This window comes from Idiotropiscis lumnitzeri, chromosome 13 (assembly GCF_059441095.1).
Source record: "Idiotropiscis lumnitzeri isolate Australia: NSW breed Sydney's pygmy pipehorse chromosome 13, RoL_Ilum_1.0, whole genome shotgun sequence".
In the NCBI taxonomy this organism is placed as follows: domain Eukaryota; kingdom Metazoa; phylum Chordata; class Actinopteri; order Syngnathiformes; family Syngnathidae; genus Idiotropiscis; species Idiotropiscis lumnitzeri.
Window position 1 is genome coordinate 422,501 of NC_142403.1, and position 18,605 is coordinate 441,105.

Sequence of the window (18,605 nt, forward strand, 5' to 3'; positions counted from 1 at the left end):
TTCATAACGAAACTAAAGTTACGTTGTACAAAAAACATTTGGAAAAATATTTAACGTTACACTTCACAGTAACTTGAATGCAATAACTACATTTAAATTAACTACAAATTGAAAACAGAACACTCCCTGCCTGGCATGATTCCATGCCACCCACTTGTCCATTGCCTACACATCTGGGGGAACAAGCAACACCAGTTCTGTGACTGGTCTCACAAACAATGTCTCTCCTCCAGGCTTGATCACCATCACTTCGACTTGACGAACCCGACCATCTTTGCTTGGAAAAGTCTTTGTTACCAGACCAAGTGGCCATTCGTTCCTTTGTACTCGGGGGTCCTTAAAGAGGACGATGGACTTAGGCTGAATGTTCTTGCGTGGACATTGCCACTTTGTTCGTGCTTGCAGGGTTGGAAGAAACTGTTTCCGCCACCTGTCCCAGAAGGTGTTGGACAAATGCTGGACATGCCTCCACTGGCGCTTGTAGAGGTCAGCAGGCCCGAATTCTCCTGCAGGAGCTGGGAGAGGGAACCCCTTTTGAGTTAGAAGAGTAGCCGGGTTAAATATGAATGACTCGTCTGGGTCAGTTGTCAAGGGAACAAGCATTAACGATAGCTGATACTTCTGCCATAAAGGTTACCAAGACTTCAAGGGAAAGTTTGTCTTTCAACTGAAGGAACATAGAGTCTAGTATCTCCCTGGCGATCCCAATCATTCTTTCCCATGCTCCTCTGAAATGGGAAGCATCTGAAGGGTTGAAAGTCCAAGAACATGCTTGGTCTGAAAGGTAGGACTTGACGCTGTTGAGGTCAATGTTTGTAGGTATCTTTAGGTCCTTGCATGCACTCACAAAATTAGTCCCTCTATCAGAGCGGATACTCTTGACCGGTCCTTTAGCAGCCAGGAAACGTCTTAAAGCATTAATAAAACTGGATGTGTCGAGGGACTCAATGACTTCAATATGGACGGCTCTTATGCTCATACATGTAAAAATCACAGCCCAACGTTTGTTTTGTAGAAAGCCTCCTCTTGTCCGGCGAGAATAGACACTCCAGGAGCCAAAAACATCCAGTCCAACATTTGTGAAGGGAGGGTCTGTGGAAAGACGATCTGCTGGGAGGTTGGACATTTTTTGACTGCTAGTTGGAGCCCTGAGACGTCTGCATGGCACGCAGTTGTAGATGATACTGCTCACTCTTCTCTTGCCACCAATTATCCAAAAGCCAGCTGAATGGACAGCCCCTTCCGTAAAGTAACGACCATGATGGTGAACAACTTCATGGTATTTTCTGATGATCAAGGTTGCGATGTGGTGATTACCTGGAATGATCAATGGAGTATTCTCTCTTTCGTCCAGACTCGAATGATGAAGACGTCCTCCAACTCTGAGTACAATGACAATAAAGGGATTTCTAATTCTAATTCTAATTCTAATTCTAATTTCTTCACTGTAGACTTCTTCTTGCACTGTTTGAATGATCACTACTAACGCTTGGTTGAATTCAGCAACAGTGATCTCTGTCTTGCACAAATGCCAGCCCTTGCATGAGTTGTTTGTTGTGAAGGAATTGAAACAGCGGATTATGTGTTTTAAGTGCATAATGGCACGAATGAGTGACTTCCATGACGAAAACTTGGAATACCTCTGTGAACCAAGTTTCTTAGATGTGGCAGCAGTGACTATGGTCGACACTGAAGGACGAAGGTCTGGATCTGAACTTGGGTCCACAAGATCAAAGGCACCTTCATAACTTCTTGCTCCGGTTCGGACAGAAAGTTCGGCCCACTCAGCCAGTTTGTGTCGTTTAAATGGTCAGCAGCAACTGAGCGTGTTGCATAATCTGGAGGGTTCTGGGTTGTTGGTACGTAGTGCCATTGACGTGGACTGGAGGATTTTCGAATGCGCGAGACCCTGTAATTTGCATAAACATAGAAACGTCGCGTTTCGTTGCAAATGTAGCCTAAAACTACTTTGCTATCTGTGTAAAATCTTGTGGTATCAAGTTCTAGATCAAGTTCAGCTGAGACCAACTCAGCTAACTCTACAGCGAGTACTGCCGCACAAAGTTCTAGTCTGGGAATTGTGTGTTCTGGGCGGGGGGACAGCTTGGCCTTTCCCATAATGAAGCCAATATGATTATTTCCAGCACTGTCTGTGATTTTGAGGTAGGCTCCCGCAGCAATTGCTTTTATTGAGGCATCAGAGAAGACATAACTCTCTGTGGACAGCTGCCAATGGTGAAAGTTTAGTGTAGGCCCGAGGAACTGTAGACAGAGACTTCAACCCATCATCCACGTAGAAGTCTTTCATCACAAAGCGTTTTACTTCAGGGTCAATATAGAACTCATTGCTTTTTGGTGGAGACCTTGAATGGCCACCGCAGGTGAGGGGCTATTCCTGAAGGCGGGGACTGTCATGCGGTAGCCCACTATATCTTTGCTGAAATCATTGTCACATAACCATAAGAATCTCAAAAAATTCCTGTCCTCTTTTCTGACCAAAAAAGAATAGAACATCTGTTCTATGTCTGCCGTGACTGCAACAGCTTCTTTCCTGAAGCGGATCAAGACACCTAGCAACTTGTTGTTCAAGTCCGGTCCAGTCAAGAGCACATCGTTGAGGGACACGCCATTGAATTGGGCACTAGAATCGAATACAACTCTAATTTTCTTGGGCTTTTTGGGATGGTATACACAGAATATTGGCAAATACCATTGTTCCTCTTTCTCATCGAGAGGGGTTGCTAACTCAGCATGGCCGTTTTTGAAAATGTCATCCATAAAACTGAAGAAGTGTTCTCTCATCTCGGGCTTCTTCTCAAGGTTTCGCACAAGAGACATGAGACGTTTTAGTGCCTGGGGCCTGTTGTTGGGAAGCCGTTGGCGTGGGCTCTTAAAGGGTAATGGAGCTACCCAATTGTTGTCGGAATCTTTCTGAAGTCCATCGTTCGTTATTTTCATGAATGAAGCATCCTGAATTGAGGGAGCAACTTGGTTGTCCTCTTTGGTTCTCTGGAACACATTACATCCAAGATGGTCATTATCGTAGGTACATTCTTCTCCAGAACATGTTGTGAGGTGGTTTGTCACTTGAATGGCGTTGTACCTTTCTTTCACATGGAACACATTCGGACATGGGTTAAAGATGGATGGCTGTTGTAGCTCTGTGGTGTTTGTAAATAAAGAGCTGATTGTCAACGGCCTGTGGATGCTGCCAAGGCACACATTGCCTACTACAACCCAACCAAGGTCTAACTTCTGTGCATACGGTTCGTTGTGTGAGTCATTAACTTGTTTGCGTACCTTGTGTACTCTGATGATGTCTCGACCCAAAAGAAGCATGATTTGGGCATTTGGATCCATTTCTGGAATGAGATGAGCCATCGGCTATTAACGTGCGTGATGAAGAGCGACACCTGGAGTTGGAATTTCATCTCTGTTGTTCGGAATGTCGTTACATTCCGTAAGGCTGGGTAGTGGAATTCTGAGTGTTCCATCCAGGGATTCTAATTCATATCCATTTGCCCGCCTCCCTACTACTACTTTTACTACCGCACACGTTTTCAGTGTGTATGGAACATTTGGACTTTTGTCAGAAAACACATCAAAGAACTGCGAACGGCTGTGTGACCTTTTGCTCTGCTCATCCAAAATTGCATAGACTTTCACCGCCTTCTCTCTGTGACCAGCTCGATACACCTTCACAAGACAAATTTTCGAACAAGATCGGTCTATGAGGTCTCCACCGCAGACTTTGGTGCATTTTGTTGTGATATCCGATTCAGGCAAGGTTTTGATTTCCTCCCCGCCATGCTCTAGAGCAGGGACCTCCACTTCCATCCATGATGCGGGCTCTGGATGTAGGGCCGTGCAATGTCTCTCACTTTTGCACTCAAAACACTGAAACTGAACTTTACAGTTTTTGGCGATGTGTGTTGACGAACAACATCTGAAGCAAACATTGTTTTCTCTCAAAAACGTTTTGCGATCTTCGATTGGCCGTTCTCGAAACGCACGACATTTGTGCAAAGGGTGTGGTTTCCCATGAATAGGCCACATTTTGTCTGTATACTCTGCCTTTGTTGGAGATTCTGTCAAGTCAGAATCCATATTGAGTTTTATCTCTGTTTTGCAAGCTGAGATTCCCGGATGCTTTTTTGTCTGCCATGTTGCTTTTTCAGCCTTAGGTACATCGTCTGTCTGAGTGCGAAAGCTGAAGCTTGGATCATTAGTAATGCTTGCTTCTTGATGGACGAAATCTACAAATAAACTGAATGGTGGATAATGCACATTCTCTCGTCGTTTATACAATGCACCAACTGAAGCCCACTTCACGAAAGGGAAGCTTCTGCGCTATTGGGTTAACTCCTCTTGCTGTGTCGAGAAAGGACAGATCAGGTAAGACTCCTTCATCCTTAGCCGAGAGTAGTTCCATTAGAAGATCACTTAACTTTGTTAACATGGCATGTTCCTGATTCCCTATCTTTGGAAAGGTGTCAATGCGTTTGAAGAGAGCATCTTCAATTGCTTCCGTTGAACCATAAATTCGTTCGAGTCTTGTCCATAACATGTCTAGGCCTACCTCTGGATTATTGACATGACTTGCTCTTATTTGTTCGGCATGCCCTTTTGACTCCTCACCCAAGCCATTTAAGAAGAAGATCGATTTCCTCACTTGCTGTTAAATTTAAACAACTGGTTGCCAAGTGAAATCAGAATCAGAAATCAGAATGAGCGTTTCCATGCTCTGTAATTCTGTGGCTTGTCATTAAACTGAAGTAAGACGCTAGACACCAATTCACGACGTGCAAGGTATCTCACACATTCATTTGCGTTGGAGTTGTGATTGGAATTAGGAGACAAGGGATAGGATAGGGGCGATGCACAATTTTGGTCGTTGTGAGTGCTGAACTGGTGTGGCAGTGCAGAATGTTTTCAAACTTCACTTGTTGGGGCTCACAAAGGTATTCATCCTTACAAGGTTGAACATGTTGGGAAATATTGTGTGGCGTTAATGAAACATCCTCTTCATTTGGCTGGTATTCTGTTTCCAAAGCTTTGGTTTGTTCGGCAACATACTCCTGAGTGCGTTGCGTGGCTGTAAAGGGAGTAGAATCTAACACTAGCATATGACTGAGTTGTTCGCTCATGGTTTCAACGGCAGCTGGAGTGAGGTTTAGAGAGGATAGAATAGGAGTGGTAGTGTTCCTCCAGTCGTCACGCCTTAAAAGAGATGACTGGAGGAACACTACCACTCCTATTCTATCCTCTCTAAACCTCACTCCAGCGGACCCGGATCATGTACATAACCCTAATATTCCGTGGCCACTGCCCCCACCGCCATCTATCCACTTCACCCCCATCCTAAAGTCCACATCCCCCGCCCAACAACTCGCCTCTGCAGAGGAAACAATTGCGGCTGAGGGCCCAACAGACCTGCAGATCTTCACTGATGGCTCCACCCTCAACGGTACGGAGAACGGAGGAGCCGGAGTGGTCGTCTTTAGAGGCAACACAGTGATCCACTCCTGGCACGCGCCTACTGGAACCTTTAGCAGCTCTTTTCAGGCAGAGAAGACTGCCCTGATCGCGGCCATCTCTTGGCTTGAGCAGAACGACGACTGGTTCTCAGCCTCCATCATCACAGACTGCAAGTCACTCCTTCAAGCTCTCTCACACCCTAACCTGTCTGACCCATCCCTCCTTTCCCTCAACACCTCAATTGCGGCCTTCCCCTCCTCCAAGAGCATTCGGCTGATCTGGGTCCCGGGACACTGCAACCTCTCGGGCAACGATCTTGCAGACGAGCAGGCCAAACTTGGCTCTGCCCTCCCCCAACCTGCCACCCCGCTGGACCCACAAACCCGGCACGCCATTATCCGCAGGAGCTGCAAACCCCCTCCATCTACACACCCCCGCTTCATTTCCCTCACCTCTTCCCGCCCCAATCCGGAGGAAGAGTCCCAACTGCCAAAGAAAGACCTCGTCGATCTTATCCGATTCCGGTCCGGTCACCATCCTGCCCTCCGAAGATGGCAACATTTGACGGGGAAAAGCGAAGATGATCGGTGCCGTATCTGCGGTGAGGAAGAAGAATCGGCCGAGCATCTATGGCTGCGGTGCCCTGCATTCCAGTCAGCACGATACCATCGCCAGATGGGGTTCTCTTTCGAAGAACTAAGGCGCCTCCCACAAGCGAGTCTAGCGCTTCTGAGGAACATCCTCAGGCGACTCGAGTGACTCAACAACAACAACAACAACAACGGCAGCTTCCAGGGCTTCTGCTTCCGCAACGGCTGCTGCAGTTTCTTTCTTGTATTCAAGCATTTGCATAGATGCTTCCAATTTAGCCTTTTCTAGTTTCAGGTTAATTTCCTTCTCAGCATAGTAAAGACGTGCTTTTGCAGCTTCTGCTTTTGCTCTCGCTTTAGCTGCTGCAGAGGATGTTGATGAGGCACGAGAGTGCACAGACGAAGCATGTGAATGTGTCTTAGACATGGCTACTTGTCCTTATTTTCTCCTTCTGACCTCAGGCGGTTCGTAGGATACTGAGGGTGAGCGGAGCTGAAGGGAGCAAGACGCACGTCTGCTCTGTCTACCTCTCTCCCGGCTGGCCGGTAAAAAATGAACATCCATGCTTGCTTCCTCCACCTTTTAATTTCAGTAAGTTTTGCAGTAAACTAAGCTCTCCCAAACGGCGTCAGGGCATTTAAACCTGACACTAACATTACATTAACTGCCATAGTAACGAGACATTGTGCTAACGCAATTAGCGAATGCTAGCATGAATCTTAGCGCTTTTATACACGTTGCCGAATTAACATCTTTTAACATAAAAGCGCCACAGAATTGTACATTGTTAATAACACAAACTTGTACGTACCCACGATGCTACCAAAGGCATAAGATGTATGCGGATTGTGCTCGAATGGACTTCAAGATCATCACATTTCTCTCTTATTGACGATCTGTTATTTTACTTTCTGCTTCCGCGTACGTTACATCCGATTTTATGACGTCATTTCCTGTTACGAACTACGCTGCTTCATAACGAAACTAAAGTTACGTTGTACAAAAAACATTTAGAAAAATATTTAACGTTACACTTCACAGTAACTTGAATGCAATAACTAGATTTAAATTAACTACAAATTGAAAACAGTTATTTTGAATTGAAACTAACCCTGTGCATTTAACATTGTTTAGGTTATTACCTACTGCTACTGCTGATGCTGCCACTGCTGCTCTGAAAATAAACAAATAAAAAGAGTAACAGTGGAAGAGTTTCTTGAGTAATTTCCAAAAATCACTGTGGTCAACCCTTTCCGTGGGGAAAACGGAACACCCTCAGTCACAGAACGATGAATCCCAACCTCCATCAAATGACTTTCTCTGCATATTGCTGGGATTATTTTGAGGATCTGGAGCAAAAATTGAGCAGGATCCCTTTTTCTTTTTCTAGGTACATTTACTTTGGGACACAAATGTGTTAGCCAAACGAATGTTATGGCACATTAATTTAAATGGTAATGTCTTTAAAATAAAAGTATGTGTTTTACACATCAAGGGCAAATATGTATAACTAACATTTTCGCACTCAGACTACCAGTGTTTTTCACCTACCCAGCACTGCCATAGCTGGTCATTTGACCAACCCACCAGAAAGGGAGGGGTGTGTTGGGGCATCCGAGCTATTGTTTTGTTAACATGTATTACCCCCAGGAGAAAGGTGTGAAAAGGCAGCGGCATTTGTTATAAACAATTTATACCATAACTGCTGTGTTATAGCACCAGCTATCGTGAAATGCGCTATATAAATAAAGTTGTATTGTATTGTATTTTAAAAATATTGACCAGAGTTCGGCCTAATTTGTAATTGTGAAATGTTCCCCTTGCCCGATCCAAGCCTCATTCTCCCTGAACTTCCTGGATTTTTCATAGATATTGCTTGACTTCATTTACAAACATACAAAAAATAGGTTTCTGATTAGTATATTTACATTTAGTCAACAATATAATAAGGGAAATTTATTACACAACTTTTTTTTTAATTCACAGATTGGTAGTCATTGAAAACAAAGGGAAACACTTGGCTTCATGTCTGTCTTGTGATACAACAGGAGCGCACCGTTTGCGTTTCTCCTACTAAAGTTGCAACAATGTCTAGGTTGACTCAGGCTGCAAGATTGAGTGAATATAATGTATTTATATAAAGTCAAATGTTTCATAATCATTGTACAAAAGACTCATATTTCCTTATTTTTATGCAGGCGGTGTTCGGGCAGCTAGGCGCGGTCCTTCATCGCTTTGGCGCCGCGGTCGAGCGAGAGAGAGAGAGAGAGCGGGACAGGGCGAGAGTGCGACCAGTCGGAGCAGTTACGGCGAAGTTAAAGTGTGCCGCCGATAGACGTTCGTGATTCGATCCGTGTGGTTTCCTCTGAGCTGTATATGTGCCAATCTCGAGTGTGCGTCCATGAGAGGTGAGTTACGTTGCCTTTCAGTGTTTATCTTTCTTCTGACGGCGAAGCTTAAGACTTCCTCCTGCTACCAACGAGTGAATGCGGTTAGCATTAGCTGGCGCTACGTTGTATGCTCGCGTATGTTATTTCGGCTTGTTTACCTGCTTGATGTCAAATGGATAAGCATATTTAACTTTCTAAGTGTAGTTGCTTATTTTGGTTTATTTCTCCCTGTTTTAGAGACCACACATACACATCTCCAGGCCATATATAATCCTTATTGCCAGCCCTGTTTGACATATATCCATAACCACGGACACCCAAACACACAAGACTCATCCAACCACTCGACGTTTCACCTAGTGGCCTCCACGGCAGGAAACCAAACCATAGGGACACACTTTAATGGACACTGTTGTGAATTTGGATCTTAATTGCCAAACTGTTGGATAAATTGCTTAAAGCAGCCACCTGCCTCCTCCTTATTCCGCCATCCTGCACCATTTGCCCTTCCAAACATCCCGGCCGCGAAGTGGCGCTCTGGCCGGCGCCCCCAGCTCCGGTAAGATAAAAAATCTGAACCACCCGATTAACAGTCAAGACTGACCCACACCGCTATCGACATAGCCTCCACAACAATCATACTTGTCCATCTTTTCCCTCTGTATACCACAACGATTCCCAAAGCCACAGATGGAGTGAGTTAAAAAAATGCTCACTCACTCATGTTGCAGTAATTTGTAATTTGCAGTGATTCTAATTCCTGCATTTGTATTATTATTGTTATTATTTCTAAAAACGTTGCAGCATGAAGAGAGGTCTATCCCGGGAGAGCTGATGAATATGATTCACTGATTCTTGCATTTATCCCTACTGCAAGCGGATAATCCATTCTGTCTGAGGTTGTTATGATGAGCATTAATACCTATTTGTTACGGAAAGAGGCTCGACCGGAAAATAGAAAAACGGACACTTTTTGAGAACAAGCTAGCATGGCCGCGGAATATGCTAATGTAGCTAATGTTGCTCGGGCTGCAACCAGCATTGAACATGATGGAAGTGACCTGGATTTCCGAGCAGCTTTACATGAAATGGTACGTGAAGTGACAACTAATGAGAAATGAGTAATGGCTGAGAAGTTTGCACATTTTGGAATTGTTAAAAAAAAAACACTGCAACGCAATACAAAGCCATGGAAAACGGCTGGACGAGGCGGAGCGGAGGATCGGGACAGGGAGGAAGCAGTGGATCCGGAAGACAAAGGTGGAGGCACTACGTGCAGATCAGGCATCACCAAATGGCGGACCGCGGTCCGGATCCGGACCCATGACCAATCTTTGATGATTTTTTTTCAGGGCGCATTCGCAAACGTTGGCGCTGCAATTCTAGTTAATATGGAAAAGGCGTCACTGATTTGAGCCAATCAAATCTTTTGTTTACGATCCACTGCCAATTGCGCAGCATACCGGAAGAGAGTGCGGCTGACAGTATGTCAGGGTTCGCCGGTAGGCGGGAAGGGGGTGGACCCAAAATGCGAGGAAGCCGGGAAAAGGGGTAACTTAAAGGAAATTTATTGACTCAAACAAAGACAAACAACATGGCAGGGTGCAAAAAATAACAAAGGCAAACTAAAACGTGACTAAACTGGATCAAGGACGAGGAACAAATACTGAGGGACATGAACGTGAACGAGAGCAAGAACGAGATCGGAAAGCGGCCGTGACAGTCCTTAATGGAGCAGCGATGTCGGGAATGAAGGGCATGGCGGGAGAAATGCACCGACAATGGGTTGTCGGAGTGAGGTGTTTAAATAGTCCAGTCATTAGGGGAGCAGATGGGAATCAGGTGTGTGAGGCTAACGGGCAACAGGTGCGTGGCTGGTGTGGAACGAGTACTGAAGGGAACGCCCCACTCAGCTGACCAATTAAACAAAGGAGCACATGGCAGGAAGGTGAAGAAAATAAAAACACTGACATGACCGACACAGATCATGACACAGTATGCCTTGCTAAAAGGTTAGCAAGGTCGATGCGTGTTGTTTTCAATGAATGGACGGAGAAATTTAGTTTCGTTCTGGCTGCAGCCGATTCAAAACCAGTGTGCATCATATGCTCCGAAACCGTCGCAACATTTTGAAGCGCCACTACGAAACAAGGCACCGCCCTTTTTTGCGGCATGCAAACGAATGTCCACTAAAAGTATGATGGATTTTGGGTAAACATAAAAAAAACATTCAGTGATGGGGAAGTTGCGAAGGAGTGCTTAAATGCGGTTGCACAAACATTATTTAAAGGAACACACAAAGCCCAGATGGGTGAAATAATCTACCAAATCCCAATGGCCCTGACTCCTTTCCAACCCAGATTTAAGTTACTGGCAGGGCAGTCACAAACTCATTTTTCTCAAGTTAAAAAAATATTCAAAAGAAAAGGTGGTGTCAAAGCTCATTTTGAATTAGTTTTTCATGAGGACAGCAATTTTTACTGATTGTGTACGGAACATGTTGACCTGTTTTACTTGGATAATTAGGCACAGCAGAACTGCGTTGTGAAGCACGGCAGCTCAACGGTGATGTTTTTCCCGGATTTTACTGCTACCGTGGCTCGCAAGAGAAAGGAATACAACAAATTGAAAAAGCAGCTCCGGTCAGTTGCCATGCCATTGGGCATCTTGGAGAAAGTGCCTGTGGAATCTTTCCCCTTTAATAGGAACCCAGAATGTTTCACTTACTTGGGAATTTTTATTACACCTAACTTTGAACAACTGAATAAAGCCAACTTTCCCCCTCTGTTTGTTCATGCTCGAATGGACCTAAATCAGGCATGTCAAACTCAGTTTGGCTCTGGGGCCGACTTTCTGTTCTCAGGTAAAAAAAAAAAAATGTTGCTGCTGTAATGGTCGAACGAGAAGAGCAGTACAAGCCTGTTCACTCTTTTTTTTCATTCACTGTATAGATTCAGTATTAACATTTCTTTCTCCCATGATTCGAGCAACCGTGGAGATTTGACTTATTTTGTTCTTTTATGTACTTGTGGAAGACGAACAAATCTTGCAAAGGCCAAACCGTGTGGCGTTTGGGTCATCTTCATCTTCCAGGCGCACATGGCTCAAGTCAGTATCACATCAAATGCGTCGCTCGGTAGGAATTTGACCCTATCTATGCATTTGCATTGATGTACTGTAATCACAACAGGCAAATAGTTATATTTGTGTTTGGTGATAATGCACCAGACTTTAAAATTTAATAAATAAATTAAAAAAAACTCGAAAAAAAGTTTTGATGTGAATAAAAATAAAATTGAATATAAAAACCAGCATTACAATCATGGTTATGTTGATAAATACAAACAACAATAATAATTGCTGTAAATACAATGCTTACGTATATACACATTTGTTTTGGAGGACATAAACACGTGACTGTCACTCGCCCAGTGTTTTTTTGCACGCGTTAGAAAGTGCAGGCTTGTCAATTGAAGCGAATGACTACATGTCTGTTTGTTAACCGTGCTGTTGCGCTGAAATAAAAACAAGACTTAAAAAAACAGCATGTTATTGAGCGGTTAGGACCATCGCAAATGGAGCGAAGACTGGCATTACCTAACAATTCAAAACAGCGTGGACGGGTATACAAAGCCCTCCCCCTCCCCCACATCATTCAGATTCTGATTTTAACAAGCCAAAGCAGCATGCACAAGTATACAAAGCCCTCCCCCTCACCCACATCATTCTGATTCTGATTCTAACAAGCCAAAACAGCGTGGAAGGGTATCCAAAGCCCTCACCCTCCCGAACTCCATGTAAAACCAGCTACTATTACATTCATTCACAGATATTCTCACGTCAAAGAGAAAATCTCGCACTGCCCTTGAGATAACATGAGACTCCCATATCTTGTCCAGTAGCCTAATATCATTGAAAACCGTCAGACAGCAATTACTCAACCTTTGATTTGCTGATCTCCGTTAGTTCCTTATTTAAGTTTTGATTTTGTATGTGTTCCTCTTGTTACACAAAAACATGTCAGTAAATTTGGCCCGCAATCACCCATTCCAACATGTACAGGTGATGTTTGATTACAAAAAAAAACAAAAAAAACACACCAAAAACGTTTACAGAAGCATGTAGAACTAAAGGGACAATATCATTGAACCAAACAATGATATACGGAAAAAAAAAAAATTTTCAATTATTACAAACAATAAGAATAGCGTGTTAGAATGCAGTAGACCCCTCTATCGACTGTTAATGTTCAAGTCATCCCGGACGTCGTACTGTTGTAAAATGCGATTGGACAGTAAACAGCCAGTCAGAATTAGCCCAAGTGTCCGACTGCTAATTGGTTAATTATTGTGGCACATTTATCACGTCTGCATCGCAAGCGTAAATCAGCGTTTTGTACGTGTAGAGGAGAAAGAAGTTTCTGTACATGCGAAACACATTTTGGTATGTACAAAACATGTTTTCGTACGCGGAATTTGACATCACGCTTACGTAATCGTGGCTTGTACGCGGTATTTCACATTACATACACACGAAACTGAAGGAGCTGTGAAGTGCTGAAAGAGTGTCATTGAGAGGGTGGGCTTGGTTGTCCAGCATTGATGACAGTTTCACCATCATCTTCATGCAGGCCACTGAGTCCACAGAGTCCAGGGAGCAGCGCAGGACAGAGCTGGCCCCCCTCACCAGTTTGTCCAGCCTCCTTTTGTCCCGGCCCGAGATGCCGCCTGCCCAGGAGACCACTCCATAGAAAATGACCAATGCAACCACCGAGTCATAGAAGTTCTTGAGGAGTGTCCCCTGAACGCCAAAGGACCTCAGCCTCCTAAGTAGAAAGAGTCTGCTCTGACCCTTCTTATAGATAGCATCTGTGCTGTCAATCCAGTCCAGTTTATTGTTCAAGTGAGCACCCAGGTACATGTAAGTTGTGACCGTTTCAACGTCTGTTCCCTGGATATTCAGTCTTAGGATGCAATATACACTACTACTGTACTTTCAGCCAATGGTGTACTTAAATATTGACCAATGATGTATTTTGTTTACCATTACAGTATTGTTATTACAATACTTTTATCACTGCAGTATTTCTACCATTGCAGTACGTTCACTATTACAGTACTTTTATCATTACAGTACTTTTATCATTGCAGTATTTCCTATCATTGCAGTACTTTTTACCACTACAGTACTTTTATCATTGCAGTATTTTCTATTATTGCAGTACTTTTCTATCATTGCAGTACTTTTCTATAATTTCAGTAGTTTTTATCATTACAGCATTTCCCCCTCTATATAATGGACAGGCATTAGGAGTGTTTCCTAACACTTATATACGTTTATACTGTGTATATTTGCATGCTTCTTATGAATGTCTGCTGCTTATGTTATACATTAACGGCTACATTACGCCACAGACACTGTGTGATCTATATCTTTGCTGCTGTAACACCTCAAATCTCCCCATTGTGGGACTAATAAAGGACATCTTTATCTTTATCTTTATCACTGGTGCAGGTGGAGCGTGCCGACGCCTGCAGAAATCCACCACCAGCTCTTTGTATTTCCCCGCGTTGATTTGGAGGCGGTTCCATTGACAGCAGTCCACAAAACACTGAGTAAGTTTGATGCTACCTGGATGTGATTGGATCCTCAGGACTTTTTTTTCTTAAAGGTCCAGAAGAAGACGGCAGTGTCACGTCGAAACTAGTAGAGGTAAAAAAAAGAACCTCAGTTTGTCTGAAGAAATGAAAAAAAAATCAACCTGAGTAAGTTCTCTGTACTCCCGATTGTCTCTGTCAGTGATGATGCCAACAATCACAGCCATCAAAGAACTTCGACAGGTGACAGGTATTTGTATTTGTAGTCCGAGGTGTAGAGGGTGAACAGAAAGGGAGCCAGAACAGTTCCCTGCGGCGCCCATGTGCTGCAGAGGAGCATGTCAGACACACACAGTCCGGTGTTCTCATGTACTGTGGCCGGTTTGTGAGGTAGTCGTGGATGCATGTGATGAGGTGGCGGGCCACTCCCGCCTGCTCTAGCTTGTCTCCCAATAGGGTGGGCTGGATGATGTTGAAAGCCCTGGATAAATCAAAGAACATGATCTTCACAGTGCTCCCCGCCTTCTCCAGGTGGGACAGTGAAGTGTGGAGCAGGTAGATGATGGCATCATCCACACTGAGGAGGGGTTGGTGGGGGCTGCAGCAGGAGAGACTGACCGGGGGCAGGCATCTGATCGAACCTGTCACGATCCGTCTGCTCTCGTTACAGCTGAGTGGGCGTGTGCCGGCGGCGAGACGCGCTCACGAGCCACACAGCTGCGCTCACGAGCCACAAAGCTGCGCTCAATGAAGCTCTGATTACCGACTACTTAAGCCACACGTCCGCGTCGGATTATTGACCCACGTAGCTCTGATCCCACGTTGCTCTTGTTCATGTGCCCTCGCTATAGTTCTCGCCACGTTGATTCCGTGTGTTGTATTTTGTGAGTTTTGTTACCTTTGCTTCCAGCTACTCTCGGCTCGCCTTTTGTTCTCGTTTTCGTATTTGCATTCACCTTGCCCTTTGGTGGCAAGCCATTGTCGTTTTCGGTCTCCTTGCGTTGCAAGCGTTTTCTGTTTCTCGTTTTGATTTCCTGGTGTGAGATTGCTCCTCCAGCGTTTTTCGTTACCGTCTCCGACGACCGTAATTATAGACACCCTATTTAATATTATACTCGATTGCAAGTTACCTTGCCTCATTGGATGTTGGATTGATACCTGTCGGTCACAATAAACCTTTGTACAACCCCGATTTTCCCTTGTCAGCGTTTTAAGGATCCACATTCACCGCTTTCCAGCCCCCCCGCTGGAAAGCGGTCCTGACAGAACCTATTGAAAAATAGTTTCAACTCATTTGCCCACTGAAGGTCCCCCCTTCTGGATCTTGGGTTGTCCGTGGCCTGAGATGGTCTTCAGGCCCCCCCAGACATTCCTGGCATTTTTCTTCTGCAGCTGTTCCTCCATCCTCATTCTGTAGGACTGGGTACTCCGGTTTCCTCCCTCATTCCAAAAACATGCAAGGCAGGTCGATTGGAAACTCTAAATTGCAGCTAAATATGAGTGTGAGCACGGATCGTTGTTCGTCTTTGTGTGCCCTGCGATTGGCTGGCAACCAGTTCAGGGTGTACCGCCTACTGCCCGAAAATAGCTGGGATAGGCTCCCGCTCCACCCGCGACCCTAGTGAGGAGAAGCGGTACAGATAATGGATGGATGGATGGAATTTAGGCTAAACTCTGGTCAATAAATTTTGTATAACAAATGCCCTGGGGGTGGCTCACTGGCTTTTCACACCTTCCTCCTGGGGCTAATATATGTTAATAAAACAATAGCTCGGCTTATCCTGCGACAGATGACCAGCTATGGCAGTGACGGCCGGGTTAAATGACCAGCAATGGCTGTTCTAGTGTTAAATTGTATCGAAGAATTCGTTGACTGAAATACAGTCCTGACGAGTGCAAGCATTTGTTTTTTCTCTAAACTTTGTTAATAAAAATGCAAATCAAACACAAATGTGCATATTCTTTGTTTCTTTGGATGAAACAGTTACTATTAGTAATGGCGCACTATGTTAGAAAGCCTGCATTCTTTAGAGATGTGGAGTTTCTAGCGGTTTGATGCATTGACTGTGCATGAGTTTTATAAACATCAATTTCACAATGAAACATTATCTACAGGAGAAAAACAACGTCATTCAGTTTGAACGTTAATTATATATTTTTCAACAAAGTGTATTCAATTGAGAATGATATGCTAATCATTGTATTTTGTTACATTTACATTTCACACAACATGGTCTTTCACTAGTAAATAGTATTTCACTTGTGTTGCGATTTTGCACCTATTAACATGCTAACTTCATTGGAATTAGGGATTGTAACCATCTCCAAGCTTTTGACATGCCCTCGGAAGTCATTTACAATATAACAGTGTCATGGAAAAGTTTACTAGTTGAAAAACATGCTTTCATTAAAAAAAAGTGATGATTATCACAAGGAAACAAGAATGCAAGAGACCCACCTGTTCTGTTTGACAGTGATGATAGAATGCATAGAAGTAAGTAGGAGACCCAAAGCTAGAGTGCAGGTCAGCTGTGGCAACAGCAGGTGCCACCCACTGGTGATCAGTAAATAGGGCCAGCAAGGTCTTCCTGCGAGTTTCTGGGTTGTGCCTATCAGCCCAATCTGTGTACATAAACTTGATGGTCTCTCTGAGTATGTCTTTACCCTCTGGATACCCATAGAGGTCATCCACAAAGCTTGACACAGCGTAGTCGAAGTCATTGGCCTGAACACCATTTTCGTTGTCCACGATCAGCTCCACAAATTTAAGACCCTCACCTTGGTTCACTCCGAGCATTATATCATAGTTAAGGAATTCACCTGAAAATAAAACACAGAGAAGAACGTTGACAACCTATTGAAAGGGGCAACAATTTTCCATCTCTCCATCCATTCTGCCAATCAGGAGTCAGGTCACAGTGGGTGCAGTCTAAGTAGGGAAGCACAGACTTTCCTCCGCAGTGCATTCCTCTTTGTCCAATACGTAACTTATCCCTATGGATTACCAGGCCCGGCAGGGGCCATAGAGCCCTATTTTCATTCTGGGTGCAAGTCGAGCACAAAGCGCAGTCTAGCTGTGTGCATGGGTGGTGTTTTATCTCTTTTGGTATTTTGCAAGACTTTGCACCGGTAGAATTGGGAGTATCTAGGCGTGTGCACCTTTGTACGCAACTGTGGGATGGAACGTAGTGTTTTTCCAGCCAATTAATGGTTTCATCACTAGTGTGAATCAAAATCAGGGTTCTATCCCGAGTATGCCATGCTTGACGTGGAAATTAAGACTTGACTGGAATTCATGCAAGACATTGGCACATAAAGTGCAATATTGTCCCTTTTGGATGAATGATTTGGTCATGTGTGTGACATGGGCAATTTAAACCTCCCAATCATGCGTCTGTGTGTGAAATACCCGGCAAAAATGACAGAGATGCTAGTAAAATATTTTTAGGATTATAATGTTCGTAATTTGTTAAATGAATTGATTTCTACAATCATACAGAAGGATTGTCCCATGCTGGTGTCATATTATTAATTAAATAACAGAAGTACCACGTCACCCACGTCCACAGAGAGCCAAATCTGTTTGACTGCACCTCGATTAAATACAGCACAATTGTGTTAGACCACAAGCGCTGCAAAATAGACCACCTTTTAGCCAGTCAAAAATGTTATCTACTTTTCATCCCCAAATTGCCAGATGCGCTGGGGGGACGGAAGTAATGGCCAGTGCGTCGTAGCCCATCTACTAAATTCACAAACACGCTGAACTAGCCCATTGCCTGGCGTGAAAATAAAGTATGCCCGTTTTCACACTAAGCACAGTGCAGATACATAGGCAGCGAGGCTGCTTTGTGCGCCGGCACACCCAGACAGGCGCCACAGGGCCTCAAACTTGCTAGACTTGTGCCGGCATGAAAATGAAGTTATTTTATACCAAGCGCAAGAGCATCAGTCAAACCAAAATACAGTGAAACCCCGCTACTTCGCGGTTCACCTTTCGCGGGTTCAGTGCTTCGCGGGTCTAAAAAAAATATTCAAAAATTAAAAACTTTTTTGCCCGGGCACGATCGGGGCTCTCCATTCGCTCCGCTCCGCGGGAGCATTGTAGTTTCGCCGAGCGGCACGACGGGGCGCTGGAGCGGTTAGACGGCCAGCGTGCGCCGAAGAAGAGCGTGGGCGAAGAGGAGAGTGGACGAAGAAGAGCACGTTCCCCCGGGCACGATCGGGGGCGACGTTTCGCACGGTTCGGGACCGTACGAGAGCTCCGGAGGAGGCCGGCCGGCGTGCGTGGCAGTTAAGCCGAAGAGGAGCACCTTCCGCCCGGGCACGAGCGGGGCGAAATGAAACAGAGTTCAATCGAACGGGGACACGCTTCAGGGGAGCAGGTCCGGCGTGCGTGACAATTAAGCCGAAGAGGAGCACCTTCCGCCCGAGCACGAGCGGGGCAAAATGAAACCGAGTTCAACCGAACGGAGACACGCTTCAGGGGAGCAGGTCCGGCGTGCGTGACAATTAAGCCAAAGAGGAGCACCTCTTCCGCCCGGGCACG

The 18,605-nt window shown here is 44.8% G+C and overlaps 1 protein-coding gene across 12 annotated transcripts in view; it reads right to left on the bottom strand.

The window, feature by feature from the left end:
• The window catches only part of nlgn1 (neuroligin 1), a 342,392-nt gene that overhangs the window by 99,099 nt on the left and 224,688 nt on the right, over positions 1-18,605 (bottom strand). For all 12 annotated transcript variants that reach the window (XM_088312255.1, XM_088312253.1, XM_088312249.1 and 9 more), the window contains one exon: positions 16,515-16,876. In XM_088312255.1, the coding sequence (XP_088168381.1) occupies positions 16,515-16,876 (362 nt within the window). The remainder of the gene's footprint in view (positions 1-16,514; positions 16,877-18,605) is intronic.